The following is a 16841-nucleotide window of genomic DNA, read 5'->3' on the forward strand; positions in this document are numbered from 1 at the left end:
ATTTAATAGGACAGGAACCTGCTTTCACACATTTATTGTTGAACAGGTGTTTAAAATCCCCCTCCAGTCAAAAAGGTGTTTTTCTCTGTTCCTTCACTTGAGTGTTTGAGCTTCACTGTGCAGAATGTTGTTGACACTAGAAGGTTGTTTTCACATTGATCTGTTGAAGGAGGAAAGTTCACTGAAAATCCGAGGTTAGCGGGCATACCTATGTGTGACATCACAACTAGTTTGGAGCCAATCAAGGGCCAGTAAACATGATGTGAAAACGTGAAGCCTCCAGTACACATATGTACACTGAGAATGGACTTTTCATCAAGTAGAGTTCTTGTATCTAACAACAGATAAATGTTTGAAATGAAACAGAGATAAAAACAGATTTTTCATTGAGAACAAGCAGATGTCATTTGAAGGACTTTTAATGAGGCAACTGAACATTTTTTGTTTCATATGCCCTAAAACATGTCTGGAGGAGATCTTTAAATTAATAGACTGACATACAACAGCACAGATGTATTGTAGGTTGGTATTTTAAAATAAATAGATATCAGTCACACATATCAAAAAATGAGACAAGGACACAAGGAAGTAGTTAAGAAAAAAAAATCAAACAATAAAAATTAAGTCTGAGAATAGCAACTGAACTGAAGATTACTGTAATATATTTTGAATATACAGAAATATGATGTAATAATGTAGATAATATAGAGAAATTATGACTCATCACTCAAACAAAATATTCCTGTAATTTTCATTGTCACAGAATGACAAATTGGGCCTTTAATAAAAGTTACCGTTGCCTGTTTGTCCAGCAGATGACGCTATTGTATTATAACACACCCACTCTGCTATATACATGATACCATAATTTAAAAAAACCAAAACGAAGCCACTCACTATTATCGACGTAAATTGCACTAAGAGTAGGACAGCTGTACGTAATCATCGAGCCTATATGGATCCTTATTACAACCAGGGACAAAGGAACCCAGCTGAACCCAGGAGAAACCCTGCTACTAACCCCAGAGACAGAAACAGGTCTTCAGATATGTCTGGAAATGAAGCTACACCTGATAATTTCGACAGAAATGCACCTGACAGCGGAAATCCACAAGGGACAGACAGACAGGCGCAGTAGTAAGTAACAGATGAAGTTGTGTTTTACTAAACTCGACATTAAATACAATCTGATATCATCTGTAATATAAACACAGACCTGTTATGTTTTGCTTTTAAATAATTTGCCAAAGAGACAGCAGGCTATTAACTTTAATGCTGTGGTTATAAGCAAACATTTACTATATTGTATTTGCCCAGACATATTTTTGTTATGGTGGAAGTGAAGCGCTGCTGTTCACTTTCGTTTCATGAGATTGGAAAGTGTAACGGTGCCTTCACTGTTCCTCGTAAATATCAGCTGCTTGTCAGGTAGGCCTACAACCGAAGCCTGTAACACAAAATATACACTAAGTGTACCCTGTATCAAAATATGTTTGTCTTGTCATTTCTTTTGCTTTGTGTTCTAGCAGGATGAAGACAACAATAACTGACATTTAACGTGAATACACCTGTGATGATAATCAGCAGCTTTTCAATTTCTAACATTACTGAAAGCAGCATTTCTCTGCTCATCTTGATAAAACCATACAGAAACGGGTTTTTTTTTATCTATGGTTAACACCTGGCAGCTATGACAGCTTAAAGTTGTCCATAAGCTGAACTATTCCATTATTAGTAACACCATTATGTGACAGGTGTAAACTAACTTATGGATCAGTCTCAGTGGTTTTGCTTCTGTTTTTTTGGCTTTGCCGCAGCCAACAAAATTCTACTCTATGGCTTTACTACTCTGGTAATTTCATCACAGTGTAACACCTAACTATGTTGGTGTGTTGATATTTCGATACCTTACCTACCTGCATGTAGACACCGCCTTTCCAACCTTAAATCTACTAAAGGGTAAATAAAAGGGAAAAACAGAGTTAACCTATTAAGCCAAACCTCTCAAATACATCCATGGTTAATGTTGTATTAACTGCTGTACAAGAACTTTGCCTAAAACACTTGAAAATGAACTTAAATATAAGTATACCATGAAATATCTGATCAGAAAATAAGTAAACAAATAAGACTACCAATTGAAATCAAGCATTCTGTTCTAACTTTTGACAGTGACTGAAAGCTGTGGACACATTTTGGTTATCACTAAAGTTTAAGACCATTTAATGATGAGTATTTCTTCCTGTGTTCTTTCTCAGCTCAGGTGGATTCACCATGATCCCACCAAATGAGGCTCGCCGTAGCAAGATAACAACGAGTGAGCTCGATGCTGCTGCTCTCAGCTATCCTACCTATCTATAATCTTTTGATCTGTGAACATGTTTGAAATTTGTCTCCCAAGTAATGGAGGTTTTTTTCGTTGCTGTAGTGGCTCAGAAAGAAGAGGAGGAGTTTCAGAGATGGAAAGAGTCACACAGAGCCCCCCCAGTGCACCTGAATCCAGAGAGACTGGGTAAACCAACACATAAAACATCCTTACTGTTTATCACACTCGCCTCTGAGCAACAATTATCTTTGACTGTTTAACATTATTATTTCCTTAATACAATATGTTCATGTTTAAGTACATGCTTACTTACTGATATGTTGTAATCTGTTGTTTAATGTATCAAGGCGGTGATGGAACATTGGCTGAAGCTCGGAGGAGGCAGCTTACAGACTTGCGTTGCTCCAAACTGCAAAAGAAGGTATTTACACACATGTACTGCAGCAACCATACATCATGTTCATCATTCAGTACAAATGCATCTTTAAAGATTTCTGCATGGAAGTTCATTCTTTACCTTTGGGAACAGGATGTGAATGAAAAGAAATACAAAGTTCCTGGTCCACTGACTCGCTTTTCAGAGCTTTAAACTGCATCTGAAGATCTGAAGAGTCTTCTTCAGTGAATGAAGCTGGCTCAGGTGTATCAAGTGACCTAAGTGTGGAACTTCAGTGATAGGAAGTGGTCGTCTATTCACAGTCATTTTCTATGACATTTTATAGACCAAAACCTAATAGATTAATCGAGAAAATAATCAACAGATTGATAATGAAAATAACTGTTAGTTGCAGCCGTAAAGATCTTGTCCCTCTATGAGCACACAAGCAAACTATATATTAAAACATACCACGTTTGAGATGTGAAGATGTATGAGACCATGTACTTTTCACTTTTCCTTTTTTGCGATGGCCAAATCACAAAGAAATGTTTAACACAGCCTGTTGTTCCAAGCTGAAACAGGAAGATTTGGACAAGAGGAGGAGACAAGAAGAGGAGGAGAAGTCACAGAGGATGAAAGCCGAACAGAGAGAGAAGGTGAGACAAAGATTAAAACAACAAGAATCTGTTCTTTGGCCCCTTAAAAAAAGAGTTTTTATGTGTGTTCCTTATATCACTCGCCACCCTTATATTGATATTTCTATTATGTTTGAAAAGGTGACAAAAAATATTAAAGCATGTAAAGAAAATCGACCCCCATACACATTTAAAATATTAAACCCCCTTTGGAGAGTCATTTTACTATGAAGTAATAATTTACTGGTTTGGCGTCTCCTCTCCCCCTCAGTCCTCCTGATCTGTCTCTGTTTCCGTCAGCATAGTGATTCCTGTATTTCCCAGAGTGCTTTTGGACAAACCCCAGAGTGTAAGTGTAGGTGGAAAGAGCAATAGTTAGAGCAAGAGTTGGTGTTTTTCCAGTAAAGTGTTGCAACTCTTACAGCATATATAACATGTTTTGTTGCTGCATTGCATTATGGTCTATTGAGTTCAATAGAAAACATTAAATCTTTGCCTCTTCTGTGATGGACCTCCTCAACTGTTGAATGATGACTCCAGAAAATCCATCCACTAATCAAAACAATGGGCGCAAATTACAAGATGTTCTTTAATAGTTGAGTCTGAATCCTGGTGTGACAGCACTATATTTGTATGTGAAGGTGGGATATTAAATTGTTTTGTTTGTTGGTAGTGATATATGTGAGGCTCATTAAAACATGTTTGTGTACCATCAAGTTTGTTTCCCCTCAGTGAGAAACAGTATCATGTTTAGCCTCTAGATGTCAGTAGAGACAAGCATCCGCCTGAGCTGCTGCATGTCTGTGTTGAATCTTCCCTCACACACCCTGCATTAAAGCCATGTGAAGTACCTGATTAATGATCTCGTGGGTTTCTAGCCACCAAAGACAGTTCCTCACTCTGTTCTCAGACATGTTCTCCTCCATGTCTGGCCCTGCTCTTGGTCTAATAGTGGTTAATGGACTGCTACAGTTATGTTGAAGGGTGATTAATGCTGAAGACCAAAGTGGTATTCCACAGACCTTTTCCTGTTGCGCCATGACCTCTGTGAAGCCATAGGAATGTACTGGTAATCCAGCAAATAAACAGATGCATGTCTTCCTAGTCTTATAGACGTGATCTAAGCGGAGGCTGGCAAAAACATGCCTGGGTCATGAATCTAACCTGACCCAATTTGGTTAGGGAGAGTTTGGGATGTAGGGGCAGCTGGATTCTGGAGAAAACAGGAGAAATATTAAGTGTTTAAACCACAGTAATTGAATATAGTACAGATCAGCCCTGCTCTTGGTTGAGCTGTGCATATGTCAATGCCAGAATATAATCTAGAAATGAAATTCTGAGACAAAGACCAAAGAAATTAAAGGGGACTGAGGGGGATTTCCACCTCTTAATAGCAAAATAAACTTCAGTGAATATTAAATAGATCATCTTACTGAATGTTACTGTAAAAAGTACAATAGAGTCATTTTTATGAAGATGTTGCAGCCCCATAGTGACGACTTTATTATTGTATCCTTATAGAGAATAATTATTACATGAATTGTTAAATACTATGTTTTGTGATGCCTCTGATGGACATTTTCAATGCTAAGTTATTGCGCTTCACCTGGGTATTGCTTGGGTTTTTTTGTTTGTTGTATGTTAAGAATAAGTTGTGGTTATGTATGTGAGTTATGTATATAATATAATGAACTTGAAAGCCACGTCTTTAATGACAGACAAGCGCATGTAGCACTGCAAGTATTATGCATGTAGTATCTATCAATATGTGTGATCGCAGGGCATCAGAGTACTGTATATTCTATTCATGTTTAACTGGTAACTGAAGGTTATCAAAGGGCTATCATTAACTAACATTCCTCTTTATGCCCAGTGATTGTTGAGATAAATATCACTCTTGCATAATGGAAAAAACAGGATTTGTATGGTGGCTGTATGTCATCCATCCGGTTGTGTGCTGCGGTGTGACTGCTGACTGTGATGCATTGCAGGCTGAGCGCCTGGAGGAGAAGAGACGACAGGAAGAACAGAAGAGGAGGGAGCAGTTCAGGCAGGATCACCGCAGGTCAGCCCTGGATCAGGTTCACTTGGGTCCCATCACTGTCACTGTGCGGTATTGTGTTGTTTTGTGTACTGTGCTGTGTTCTTTCTTGCTCTGCAATGCATCTTAGTCATAGATGTAGCATCAAATGACACCATCTCCAAACCTTTACAAAGGAAGCGCCCAATGTCTGATCCTGCTGACCTATAATTATCACTGGAGCCTGAGCAGGCTGCATTTTCTGTTGGCAGAAAAAGGAGGAACACTGATTATTAGTTGTAAATATCAGGGGAAGCATGAAGACAGGTGACATAATGCTCACCTCTGATTGACCCCGTTTACCTATTCAAACTTGTTGGGTCGAATTTTTGTTGATGCAAAAAGAAAACTTTGTAGGAAACTTTAGATTGATAATAACTCTGGTGACTGAGCATTGCATTTCCATAAAGTTTGGGAACTTGCGAAAGGCAGATTTTAAAGAAGAAAGTTGATGCAATGGAGACCTTTCAGTTCCTAGTATGGGTCAAACTCCAAATCCCTCGATGCTACACTTAAGCCACCATTATTATATTATTAATAGTGTCTTTTTTTATGCCCATATCTTTCAAACTCCACACACCCAATTTGTAACACAGAATTCCTTTTAAACATGTCTGGAGGCCAAAGCTAAGATAATGGTGATGTCACTTGAGTAAATATTCTCAAAGCTCTTTCAGAGCCACAGAAGACGTTATATAACTGTTTGCACAGGCTGTGTAGTGCTCCCCATGACTAGTAAATTCACTTTGACATGTAAAATCAGTGGAGAACCCTTTCAAGTGGACAGGCGTTTTTTGGGTATTATATTGGATGTTGAGACAATAATGATTTAGAGCGTCTGCTGTCTACACAAGCTTTTCATGCCATATTCTCCTACAGTGTGTCAGACCACTTTAAATCAATTTGCCTGACAGTCGAGATGTTATTGGAATATTATCCGTGGTCAGCTCTGAGGGAAATTGCTTGTCAAGTAGCATCTCTGGCTTCCTTACAAGAGAAACAAAAACAAGAGACAGTGAACCAACGTGTGAACCTGAAGAAACAATGAAGATATTTAGAGATGGAGTGGGACAGCGCAGCTGATCAGACGTTTGGGAACGGGGAGAGTGGTGTCAGTGTGGGACAAACAAACTTGGTCAACCTTGTGGGACTCCAGTCCTGTCAGCATCTCTGGCCTGTGGAGTGTCTGTGGAGAAAACGAATACTCCTTCCTAACTTATTATTTGTGTGTGTTTCCATGTCTGTCTTTCTGAAATGTGTGACTGCAAGGCATAGGATGTAATGTGTATATTTATTGCAGGAGGACTGATGATTTTCTGCAGAGGTTTGAGAGGAGAGCCCCGGGTCCATTGGCATCCAGCAGTGCCACACACACGTCATCCGGGGTAAGCCAGCAACCACATAATATGTGTGTGCACGCTTGTATGTGCTTTCACATGTATTGTTTGTATACACCATGTCTGTTCATCAGCGTGTGTCCGTGTGTGTCTGTGTGTGTCTGGACACACACATGCTTGCTCTATGGGTCCCAGGGTTCAGTGTGGAGTCTCATATCTGTGGCTGTGGGGTCGGAGACTGAAGCGCTGTGGTAGTTCACACCAATAGATCTGCCTTTGAAAGCTGTTTTCTGAGTAAATACACTTGGGTGCAGAGTTTTCATCGTCCAGGGCCGTGCGGGTATTAAGCGGTATCCCCAGTAGGCCGGGTGGGGTGAGGAGCCCGATCCCCCTGCAATTATGTGCTGGTCAGAGCTGGGGCACACAGCAGTAAAGCAAGCTCATGGTTGAGTAAAAGGAAGTGTAAATACACAGAGGAATAGGCCACTGCTTTTCCTCTCCTCTGCCTCTCTAATGTCTGTCTGTCTGTCTGCTCCTTTCACTCTCCTTTGTTTTCTCTGCTTCTTTTTTTCTCTTTTCTCAGCCTCTCTTCCTCTCTGCCTGTCTTCCCTTCTTGGTTTTCCTGGGAGGGAATAAGTGGAAGGCTAGCAGAGTTCAAGGGACTTCCCAGAGTTCACACTGAGAGAGACAGAGACACAACATGACTATGAGGAGCCTGCAGAGGACAGAATAGAGTGGAATAACCTGCGTTTGTAAAAGTACCTGGCGGAAACCCAAGCTCAAGCCAATCGCACGCCTTGTCAGTCACAGGGGGCAACCACTCATTGTAAAGAATCTTCCTCTTAATCAACAATCTTTTTTTAGCTAATTGCTGCTATAAATCTTAAAATCAGTTGCTGCTGTAAATGCGTGAAAGCGAAGAGGTCACATTTATTTTCAGCTCAGAAAACATACATTTATTAGAAAGTGTTGACAGCTTCTGTCGGAATGTCAGACATGCTGCTAATAGTGTCTGCGCTTCTCCACCCAGCCTAGTGTCTGTCAGTGATGTTAGACCAGAGAAGGAGAGAGTGAGCAGGAAACGGCCTGAGGACACGCTGCATTCTGCTGTGAGTGTGTTATGTGGTGACTGACAACACCGTCAAAACTGCACGCTCAGCTCCCTCGTTGGACAGGGGAGATGTTTTCTTTCGGCGCTTTTCTCGTTGTTGCATATTTCTTTTCTCTCTCTATTTTTCTCACATAGACCTGATGTAAATCTTTCACCGCACACCAAGTTAGTGGTGAGAGAGAGAGAGTTAAAGAGAAAGAGAGAGGGGACTAGGGTCAAACTATGGAAACTAGGAAGAAATGAAAAGCAGTCAGTTACAGTAATAAAGAAGTCTCTGTTTCATGGTGGGACACACACACACACACACACACACACACACACAGCAACATGTAGACAGGCTAAATGGATGATACAGTTCACTGGATGATACCAGGGTTACAGACAGCAACAAAGACTCACCTCTTCCTGGCTTTCCGCCTTCTCATCTCGCTTCGTCTTGCCTTGTCTCGTCTTGTCTCCTCTCGCATCTCCTCCTTTCCTTTCCTTTCCTTTCCCTTCCCTTCCTTTCCTCTCCTTTCCCCTCCTTTCCTCTCCTTTCCTATCCTCTCCTCTCTTCTCCTCTCCTCTCCTCTCTCCTCTCCAGACTCTCCCAGGCTGCAGCTCTGTCAGATAGACGTCACAGATTAGGAGATGAAAGCTTGCGGCTGCGGAGCAGCAAAAGTCAAACTTCTTGATGTGGTTCTGACCGTGACTCTGGGATCTGTTGTTCTTTCAGCAATGGCTTTATAAGACAGATTGATCTTTCCTTCATATCCTTTATTTGTGGGCGTGTGTGTGTGAGTGGGAGATTTTTTGCTAAGCTGCTTTGATGGGAGTACAGAGCAGTACAGGTGGGCTCTGTGTTCCTCCTTCCTCTCATGCCATGCTAAATAATCAGACCCATCGCTCTCTTGGGACAGGAAAACAGAGAGTGAGAATGGAGGAGAACGGAGTCTGAATGTGTATGTACGGTATTTCAGTATAAACAGTTGATTTTCACAGAATGATATGCGGTCGCACTGAACAACAACATGGTAATGAACTTGTAAAAAATCTTAGAAAGCTGCTTTGAATATCTAGCATACTCATATGGCACACATGCTCACTACTTTTACAGAACTGGTTATTGCACAAGACAGGAAACAAACTCATTGACCTTCTGCTGCCTCTGTTTCATTTAGTCATTTGTCTCTGTATATTTTCATACTTTGCATATTTTTCATCTGTTGGTGCTGTTATCCTCACACCCTTAATGCTGTAATCCTCTTCAAACTACTCAAGATGTTCTGTTAAAATTGACATTTTGCTGTGTTCATACTTATTATTGCTTTTATTTCCTTTGCTGTCTATTACAATTTGATATTGTAATGTTATAATTTCCTCACTTGGAGCATTACAGACTGATCATATCATATTCAGGAAAGCCTCTCCAAATACCTTAAATCCAACTGTGTGACACAGGGCATTCATGAAAAAGACAGCGTTGTTCGCAGTGAAACTTTACTGGGTAAAGAAATAAAAACTCAGATCATTACAAATAAATAATATACAGTGTACAACAGTCATATTACTGTGCACTCACCCACACAGCTAGGCTCAAATGTGTTGGAAACTGAATAACAGTTCATTGTCAGTGGCAGTTAAGACCAAAAGCACAGAAACTACATGCACTTTCCATTTAAACCTATAGCTCTAGTGTCTTTATCAGCAGGTGCTTACTATAGACCCTGATACCGATAAGATACTATTTTAGTTCTTTGTCTGCCCACAAGAGCATATTACACTGTAAGATTTCTTCTCCTTTATACTTTGTGTGCTCAAACTTTGGTTTGATTAATCTCTTTTTTTCTCAGAGTGAGGCCCTGAAGACTAAACAGAGAGAGACGCCGGTGAAAAGTGAGAGAGAAGTAGAGGAGGAACGCAGGAGGTGTGTACAACATTCATGTATTTTTTCCACTTCAACAATTAACTCAGGTTCGGTCTGTAACATTTCAACATAAAAGCAGACAATTTTGTAAAATCATCTTAAAGTACTTGTACTTTACTTGAGTGTATCCATTTTACGCAACTTTATACTTCACTACATTATACAGGGAAATATTACTTTTGTATGCACAAAACCTATGAGCACTTTATAATATATGATGCATTGTTACAGATCAAAAGTACCTAAAATTATATAAAATAGTTTAAATGAGCTCCTTCTCAACCAGCAACAACATTGAAATACTGTTTATGCATGTTAAAGCATTAGTAAAGCAAGTCATATGATTTTATGTGTAGTAATAAAAACACTGACAAAAACAATTCTGCTACATTATGATTACTCTTGCTTTTGATAATATAAGTATATTTTGTGAACGATACTATATGATTTTGAATGCAGTTCTTTTACTTGTTATGGAATACTTCTAAATTGTGGTTTTCTACTTAAATAAAATATCTGAATATTTCTTCCACCCCTTGCAAAATATAAACTGCACAGAACTGGACTCAACAAAATTAATAGTTTGTTTTGCTCATCCGTTTGGAATAAAACCAGTACAGATTGAAGTGTTCAGTTTATAGACATCACTATGTTTTAGTGGGTTTAAAAAGTTGTCAAACATATCCTGCTCATTGCCATTTGGAGTGTGCCAACACGATAAGTTATAAAATACAGCATTGGTTAGTTTAATGTGAACCGTTTGTTTGATTGATTATATTTTGACAGGGTGAACTCAGCCTTTTTGGACAAACTTGAGGGTCGAAGCAGAGAGAGTGAGACGGAGGCAAAGAGGGAGAGTTTCAGTCAGGCCTCTGAAGTGTTTAGACACCAGCCGTCCAACACCCCTGGACAACAACTACCCCCTACTCACCTGAGACCAGATCCAGGACAGGACCGGGCAGAGGAAGCTGGTGAGCTGAGAATGAATGTGTGAATAACCCTCGGTCTACTATTTCTCACGCCTTTTTTTAGTCTGGCTCAACGCTGGTTAACCAAACCTAAATCTGACATATGACAAGAGTTGCCCACTTCATCATTTCTCAGAGGACGTTGATTGTGTTTAGTCTGCCTTAAATCAAAGGCTTTACGTGCTACAAAAATGTAGGCAGGAATTTATGCGTGGTACGTAGTGATACTGTCGCTCCTGGCGCTTAAATCCTGCTGATACTTGTAGTTTGTGGGAAAAGTGTGTGTTTGTAAGTGTGAGTAAGAAAGTATTTTCCCCTTCTTTCTAGGCCTTTACTTACTACAGACTGAGCAATAAATCACACTCATTTAAGTGTGTGTGAGTCTGCAGACAGCACACTGAGAATAAAAGCATAAAAGTGTGAAACAAACACAAATGCACTGAGTGCTAATAGGAGTCTGTCAGTCAGCGAGAAAAATTCTCCAGGAGCGGTGAACCCAGGATAGACTGACAAACTCTCGGCCTCCATCCAAACTCATTCGCCAAGAGGAGCAGTCCCGCCCTTTTATAATTGGTCTGGATTGACACATTGAGTTTGATACCTGGCGGTTTGCCACATGCCTATGAATACCTGCCACTCACAACAGAAGAAAGAAAACAGAAACAGACTATGTCATGCTCATTACTTACTGCACCTTAGTATTTCCTGCTACTGCACGTGTGCACGACACAGTGCATGAAATTAAAATCATTGTTTGTTCAGTTCGTTTGAGTGTTTAACTGGCTGCAGTTTGTTTAACTGTACAAAAGCTGGTAAGACTAATGATGTTGAAATACATCGGTCTGATGTGCCAGATCGGCAACAGCATGTAATAGTCAATAAAATACGAGGAAAAAAACAACCAATTATCCAATATTCCATTCACAACAATATAAAAATAACTGAAACAAGTAATAGATTATCAGAGTAGTAGCAGATTATTTTTCTGTCAGTTGACTAACTGAATAGTTGCATTTTTGGGCCTCCAACCAAATTTTGGTTCAATCTCTGGCCTCATACATTAATACATTATCATACATTAAAATAGTTAAAATCACAGTCAGATTTATACATTTTAAATTTCGGAAAAAAGAGAGCACCGATATCTGATACCAGATCAGATCAGTACTCAGTATCAACATGTACACAGAGTTGATGTATCATAATTAGAGAGAAAAAGTTGCATTCCAATCATTTTTTTACACCCAGTAAGATAAACATTAGTCTCAGTCCCAAAGTCCACTATGAGCCATCTCTTTTACTACCTCTCCATCGCCTTTCATCCTTGACTAACTGCCCATCCGAACACCAACCACAGCATGTTGATGTCACAAGTTTGAGGTTAAAACTCAAATGCCACAAGAATAAAGAATATGTCAAATGCTCAGCCCTGGCACTGCCGTTGTGGGCAAAATTCTGCATTTCAGAATCCCACAACATCCTCAATCTACGTTAGGTTGCATCTATGAGCGTCAGTCTGTATTTTCCCAGTGCGCCGATCAAATCTTTCAGCTTTGTTATTACCTGCCTGAGCCAATCTCCTGCCTGGTTGTGTGATGGCCTCTCCTCTCGGTCCCCCGCTGTTGCCCAGGCCTACATTTTTGATTGTCTGGATTCAGAGCTGAACAAGCCGATGGCAGGGAGAACCACCGGGAATCTGATCCTGGACGGTGTGGGTAGTTGTAGGGAACAGATGCCAGAGTAGTCAGGCAAGAGCATTTTGGATCGCCTCACAGCCTTTAAAAGAAAATAATAAAATATGTGATAGTAAGACCTCCAACTACTCTTTTTGAGAATGGGAAGAAGTGCACTGAACTATATATTGTGACAATCAAATAACCCTCTTTCAACAGCAGCCTCGTGGGAACAATAATGAATAAATTGTGCTCTATGAAGATGATTTCTTTCCTGTGTGCTTTCCAGACCCACAGCCTGACTATGAGTGGGACTTGATGAAACTGATGAGCAACTTTCCAGACTGCAGCAGAGTCTTCCTAGAGGACATCCTTGATCAGTGCAACGGCGATTACGAGCAGGCCTACACAATACTCATCAGCTCGCTTAGTTGAATTTAATGTATCTTTAATGGGAGGCTTGTCTTACTTTAATATTGTCTTTGATGCTTTATGCTGACTACACTACAAAATTGAATATATGTATACCTACCTATGTGCTTCTTGAAATCTGTTTTTGATTATGTCATTAATCATTGAGTGTTTGGTGTCTTGTATCTGTCTGCATGCAAGTGAGTCACATAGGGTTTTTGCCCTGACATGGAGTTGAATTGATTCGTTTTCACCAGTTTAGTTGAAGGTCATCGCCATGACTCATAATCATCAGATCATATTTGAGGCTCTTAATTAAATCAGTGTGTGTGCAGATGGAAGAGGGCTCTACTCAAATACACAATGTTTTTTGTTTGTTTTATAATCAAAGTCACATGTGATGTATCTATAGTAGGATTCTTCCAAAGATGCAAATCCAAATAGGATTTTCTCTAGGAAGGCGTTTTTGACTGGTTTGAATTCAAAGTCACAGCAGCTTGAAAGGACTCCAATAGTACTGAATAAAAACCTTTTAGTGAACTCTCTTTATCACTGTTTAAACCAAACCCTTCCTTTTCTTCTGTGTTATATCAAGTTGGGTGGGGTTTCTGGGTGGCCAGTGGGCAAAGAGCCTAAAAAATGCCAGTCTCATTGCTAAGCTGGACAGCAGAGATGTTATCACCTGACCGGCAACAAAGGACAAAGGGTGGTGCTCTCACAATGGGGGACTGAAAATCCCCGTCTACTCTGTATGAAGTCATGTAAGGAGCATTTGACTCCATCCAGTATGTCTTCCCTCTGGAGATCAACCAGAAACATACTATCACTGAGAAAGTTTATGAAGACCATATAGCTCACAAAAGTAGAAAGATGTTGGAAGATTTTCCTCATCAAGGGCCTATTGAGAAACTGTTAATGTAGTATTTATGGGATGAAGGAATAATTTGACATTTTGGGAAAATATTTGCTTTGTTTCTGTGAGAAGATTCCACAAATTGTTACTTTTCTATTTGTTTATGAATTAAACAAACGTGATAGTGTGTTAATTAGTAAGATTTAGAGGTGTTGGTAGGCATCTTTTTGAACTTGAGTGAGAGCTAGGCCATCTTAGCTGTTTTCCCCTGATTCCAGTCTTTATGCTTATGAATTATTACATAATTATGAAATTATTACAATATATAAGTGGTATAACATGATGTCACATTTTACTTGTAAAACCTCAAAATAATAATTACAATTTGACAACTCAATAGCATTAGCTTATTACATCATAAGAAAAATGTTATTTAGGAGAATGTTATACATAACTTATTAGTTATACATCATCAGTTGCTAGAGCCTTGTTTTTAAGGCAGTTTTCTTCATTCAGGTTATTAAATTTAAGATTAAAATTTGTTTCAGGTTAGTGTAAGTGTTGAGGCTTAGTGTGGAAAGATGAGGTCTATGGTTAGGTCATAAAATACAGTTTTCACAACTACGTTACAGTCATACAAAGAATTGTACAAAATCTAGGCACCTTATGTGTGTGTCGCTGTTCAAGTAAACAGGAAAAACCCTGAAATGAGCTGGCTGTGTGTGGGTGCGTGTGGGTAGACTGAGCATTCTGAGAGGTGGGGACACACCACTGCTCTGTCGCCTAATCAATACACTTCAGTGCATGTCTGTGAGCTGATGAGACAGTGGTGTGGGAAGGTATCATATGATGTCTCCTCAGGCTGTGTGGATCTCTTACAGGACAGTTCAATTAGCTCAAATGGAAACAGCTCTGGGACCCAGTGCAGTAGATCTGTGGCCTGTTCCAAGAAGTAGGTTTGTCAAGTTATCCAGACAAAACACATGAAAACCCCTAAAATCTTTTACATGGACTTATGTAGAAAGACTTATTCTACATTGAAAAGTATTCAAGATAACTCAGTCAAGATGTAGAGCTGTACTATCCAGTTTTATGTCTAATATTTCCTTTCTGATGTTGACTACTCCCTCTCTTTCCCATACCTACTATATCCTTTCACTAATCCCCCGGGGGCATGCACTGATTATGCTACAAAACTGCTCCAAAATGTGGATATCCTTTCTGCTGCTCTACCTGTTAGGCTACCTGGCATTGCAGATTCCTGTGATTGGCATACCCCTCGATGCTGAGGATATGCAAAATGTACTTGTGCTTTATCTGCGGCTTACCCCACGCACTGCAAGCTCCCCTGAATCAGCCAGAGATCCTGTGATGACGACTCAGCTGCTCGTGAGGGGCCTTTCTTCTTGGTCATCTTTCTCTCCGGGGGATGCAGCGGCAGCTTGACTGGTCCAGCGAGGAGGAACTGGTTTGATCTGCTTTTGCTCTTACTAACCTTATCCAGGCCCAGAGCTGACACAGCCTCAAACACCCAAGGAGTTTAAAATTAGAAACGGATGGCTTTGCCATCTCAATGTATGCAGTCTGGTAAATAAAATGGACTTAAGAATATGGGCTGACTCCGACATCATGGTCTTTTCTGAGGCATAGCTAAAAAAGCTAGCTAAAACAAATGACATGATTAATATCGAGGGATATAATGTCAGACCGCACCAAAAAAAGAGGTGGGATTGCAGATTATGTCAAATCTAAATTAAACTACTCTTCCAGTCCATCAGCAAACCAAACTGCTTTGAACTCTCAGCAATTAAATTATCCCTTCCAAATGATTCACATATTATTGTGGTTGGATGTTACTGCCCGCCTTCAGCTTCAAATGAAGCAGCCACTTCAATTACTGACCTTCACAATTGGACTAAATCAGAGTTGGTTTTACTTGGAGACCTAAACTGGGACTGGTTATCGTCATCCTCAGATCCATTCAAGGACATTTGTGACTCTCTTTGTCGAGTGCAGCTAATATACTCACCAACCGGGTTAAACCAAAAAGATCTGGTTAAATCCACACTACTCAATCCTATTTTAACAAATGCAAAGTAAACCATGTTAGTGATCACTGTGCAATTCACTGTGTGAGAAACTGTAAGATTCCTTAGAGTAAACCCTCTTTTATCTATGAACGACAATTTAAACATTTTAATGAACAAATCTTTTCAGATGATCTTTATAACAGTGACCTGAGTTTTATCTCACAAATGGCTGATATTAATCTGGTTTGGGATTATGTTAAAGCCATTTTATTGGCTATATGTGATAAACACATCCCTTTTGGAAGATTTAGGAGAAGTGGTAAAGACAATCCTTGATTTAATAAATGTATTTCCTCTCTTATTAGATAAAGAGATGCTGCTTGGGCCAAAGCAAAGAAAACTAAAAACCCTTTGGATTGGACCTTATACAGAACATTAAGAAATAAATCAAGGGTAGAACCAATATTGCAGACACCTTCAATAGTCAATTTATTTCTACTGGTTCAGTCTTTGATCCCAGTAATGCAGGGGTATATGTTGCAAAAGGAAACTCTGAGCCTGCCTTGCTCAAATGTTCACTTTTACTCCTATCTTAACTTTGCAAGTCCACAAAGCTCTATTGAGCCTAGATTGTAAAATATCTTCAGGGCCACATAAGATAAAGCCTTACTTTCTAAACATTGTTGCAGATATTATTGCAGAGCCTATTACTTCTGTTTTTAATCTCAGTTTATGCTCCAACGTCATACCCAGTACCTGGAAATCAGCTGGTCCATTGTTTTTTATGTGACACTGCTTATGCTGTTGTCTTGACCAGGACTTCCTGGAAGAAGAAATCTTGTATCTCAATGGGACTTTCCTGGCTAAATAAAGGATAAATAAATAAAATAAAACACTTGCTTCTTGGAAAATATCCTGAACTTGTCTGTATGTGTTTTGTGTGAGTTGCAGAGTTGTGTAGGTTATTTTATGACCATTTCCTGAGAACAAAATTGGATTCTTCTCCATGTTGCTACTACAGTGTATTCACTTTCCTTTAAAAAGAATGACAGCATTAGTAATTTGTTAAGGCAGGTGAAAACAACTCTGTCTACGTTCAGTGCCAAACAGAGTCAAACAGTCACGGGGCACA

The 16841-nt window shown here is 39.6% G+C and overlaps 1 protein-coding gene across 2 annotated transcripts; it reads left to right on the plus strand.

The window, feature by feature from the left end:
• Positions 1 to 831: 831 nt before the first annotated feature.
• Positions 832 to 13366, plus strand: epsti1 (epithelial stromal interaction 1). 2 transcript variants are annotated; one of them, XM_044366651.1, is made up of 10 exons: positions 832 to 1137; positions 2259 to 2317; positions 2468 to 2512; positions 2674 to 2747; positions 3278 to 3361; positions 5332 to 5405; positions 6721 to 6805; positions 9701 to 9774; positions 10561 to 10745; positions 12705 to 13366. In XM_044366651.1, exons 1-10 carry the CDS (start codon positions 956 to 958, stop codon positions 12848 to 12850), a joined length of 1008 nt encoding a protein of 335 aa, XP_044222586.1. In that variant the 5' UTR covers positions 832 to 955; the 3' UTR covers positions 12851 to 13366. The 2 variants fall into 2 exon arrangements, with proteins under 2 accessions (XP_044222586.1, XP_044222585.1); XM_044366650.1 differs by having other exon boundaries at positions 838 to 1137; positions 2429 to 2512.
• Positions 13367 to 16841: the final 3475 nt, after the last annotated feature.

Source organism: Thunnus albacares, chromosome 11, assembly GCF_914725855.1.
Source record: "Thunnus albacares chromosome 11, fThuAlb1.1, whole genome shotgun sequence".
NCBI classification, from domain to species: Eukaryota; Metazoa; Chordata; class Actinopteri; order Scombriformes; family Scombridae; genus Thunnus; species Thunnus albacares.

What these genes read in the sequence shown, in the direction of transcription:
- epsti1 (XM_044366650.1), top strand. Translation starts at nt 956, where the DNA reads ATGGATCCTTATTACAACCAGGGACAAAGGAACCCAGCTGAACCCAGG. An exon ending in TTCAGGCAGGATCACCGCAG is followed by an intron (nt 5,406 to 6,720) that starts GTCAGCCCTGGA and finishes TATTTATTGCAG; the next exon opens with GAGGACTGATGATTTTCTGC. An exon ending in GGACCGGGCAGAGGAAGCTG is followed by an intron (nt 10,746 to 12,704) that starts GTGAGCTGAGAA and finishes TGTGCTTTCCAG; the next exon opens with ACCCACAGCCTGACTATGAG.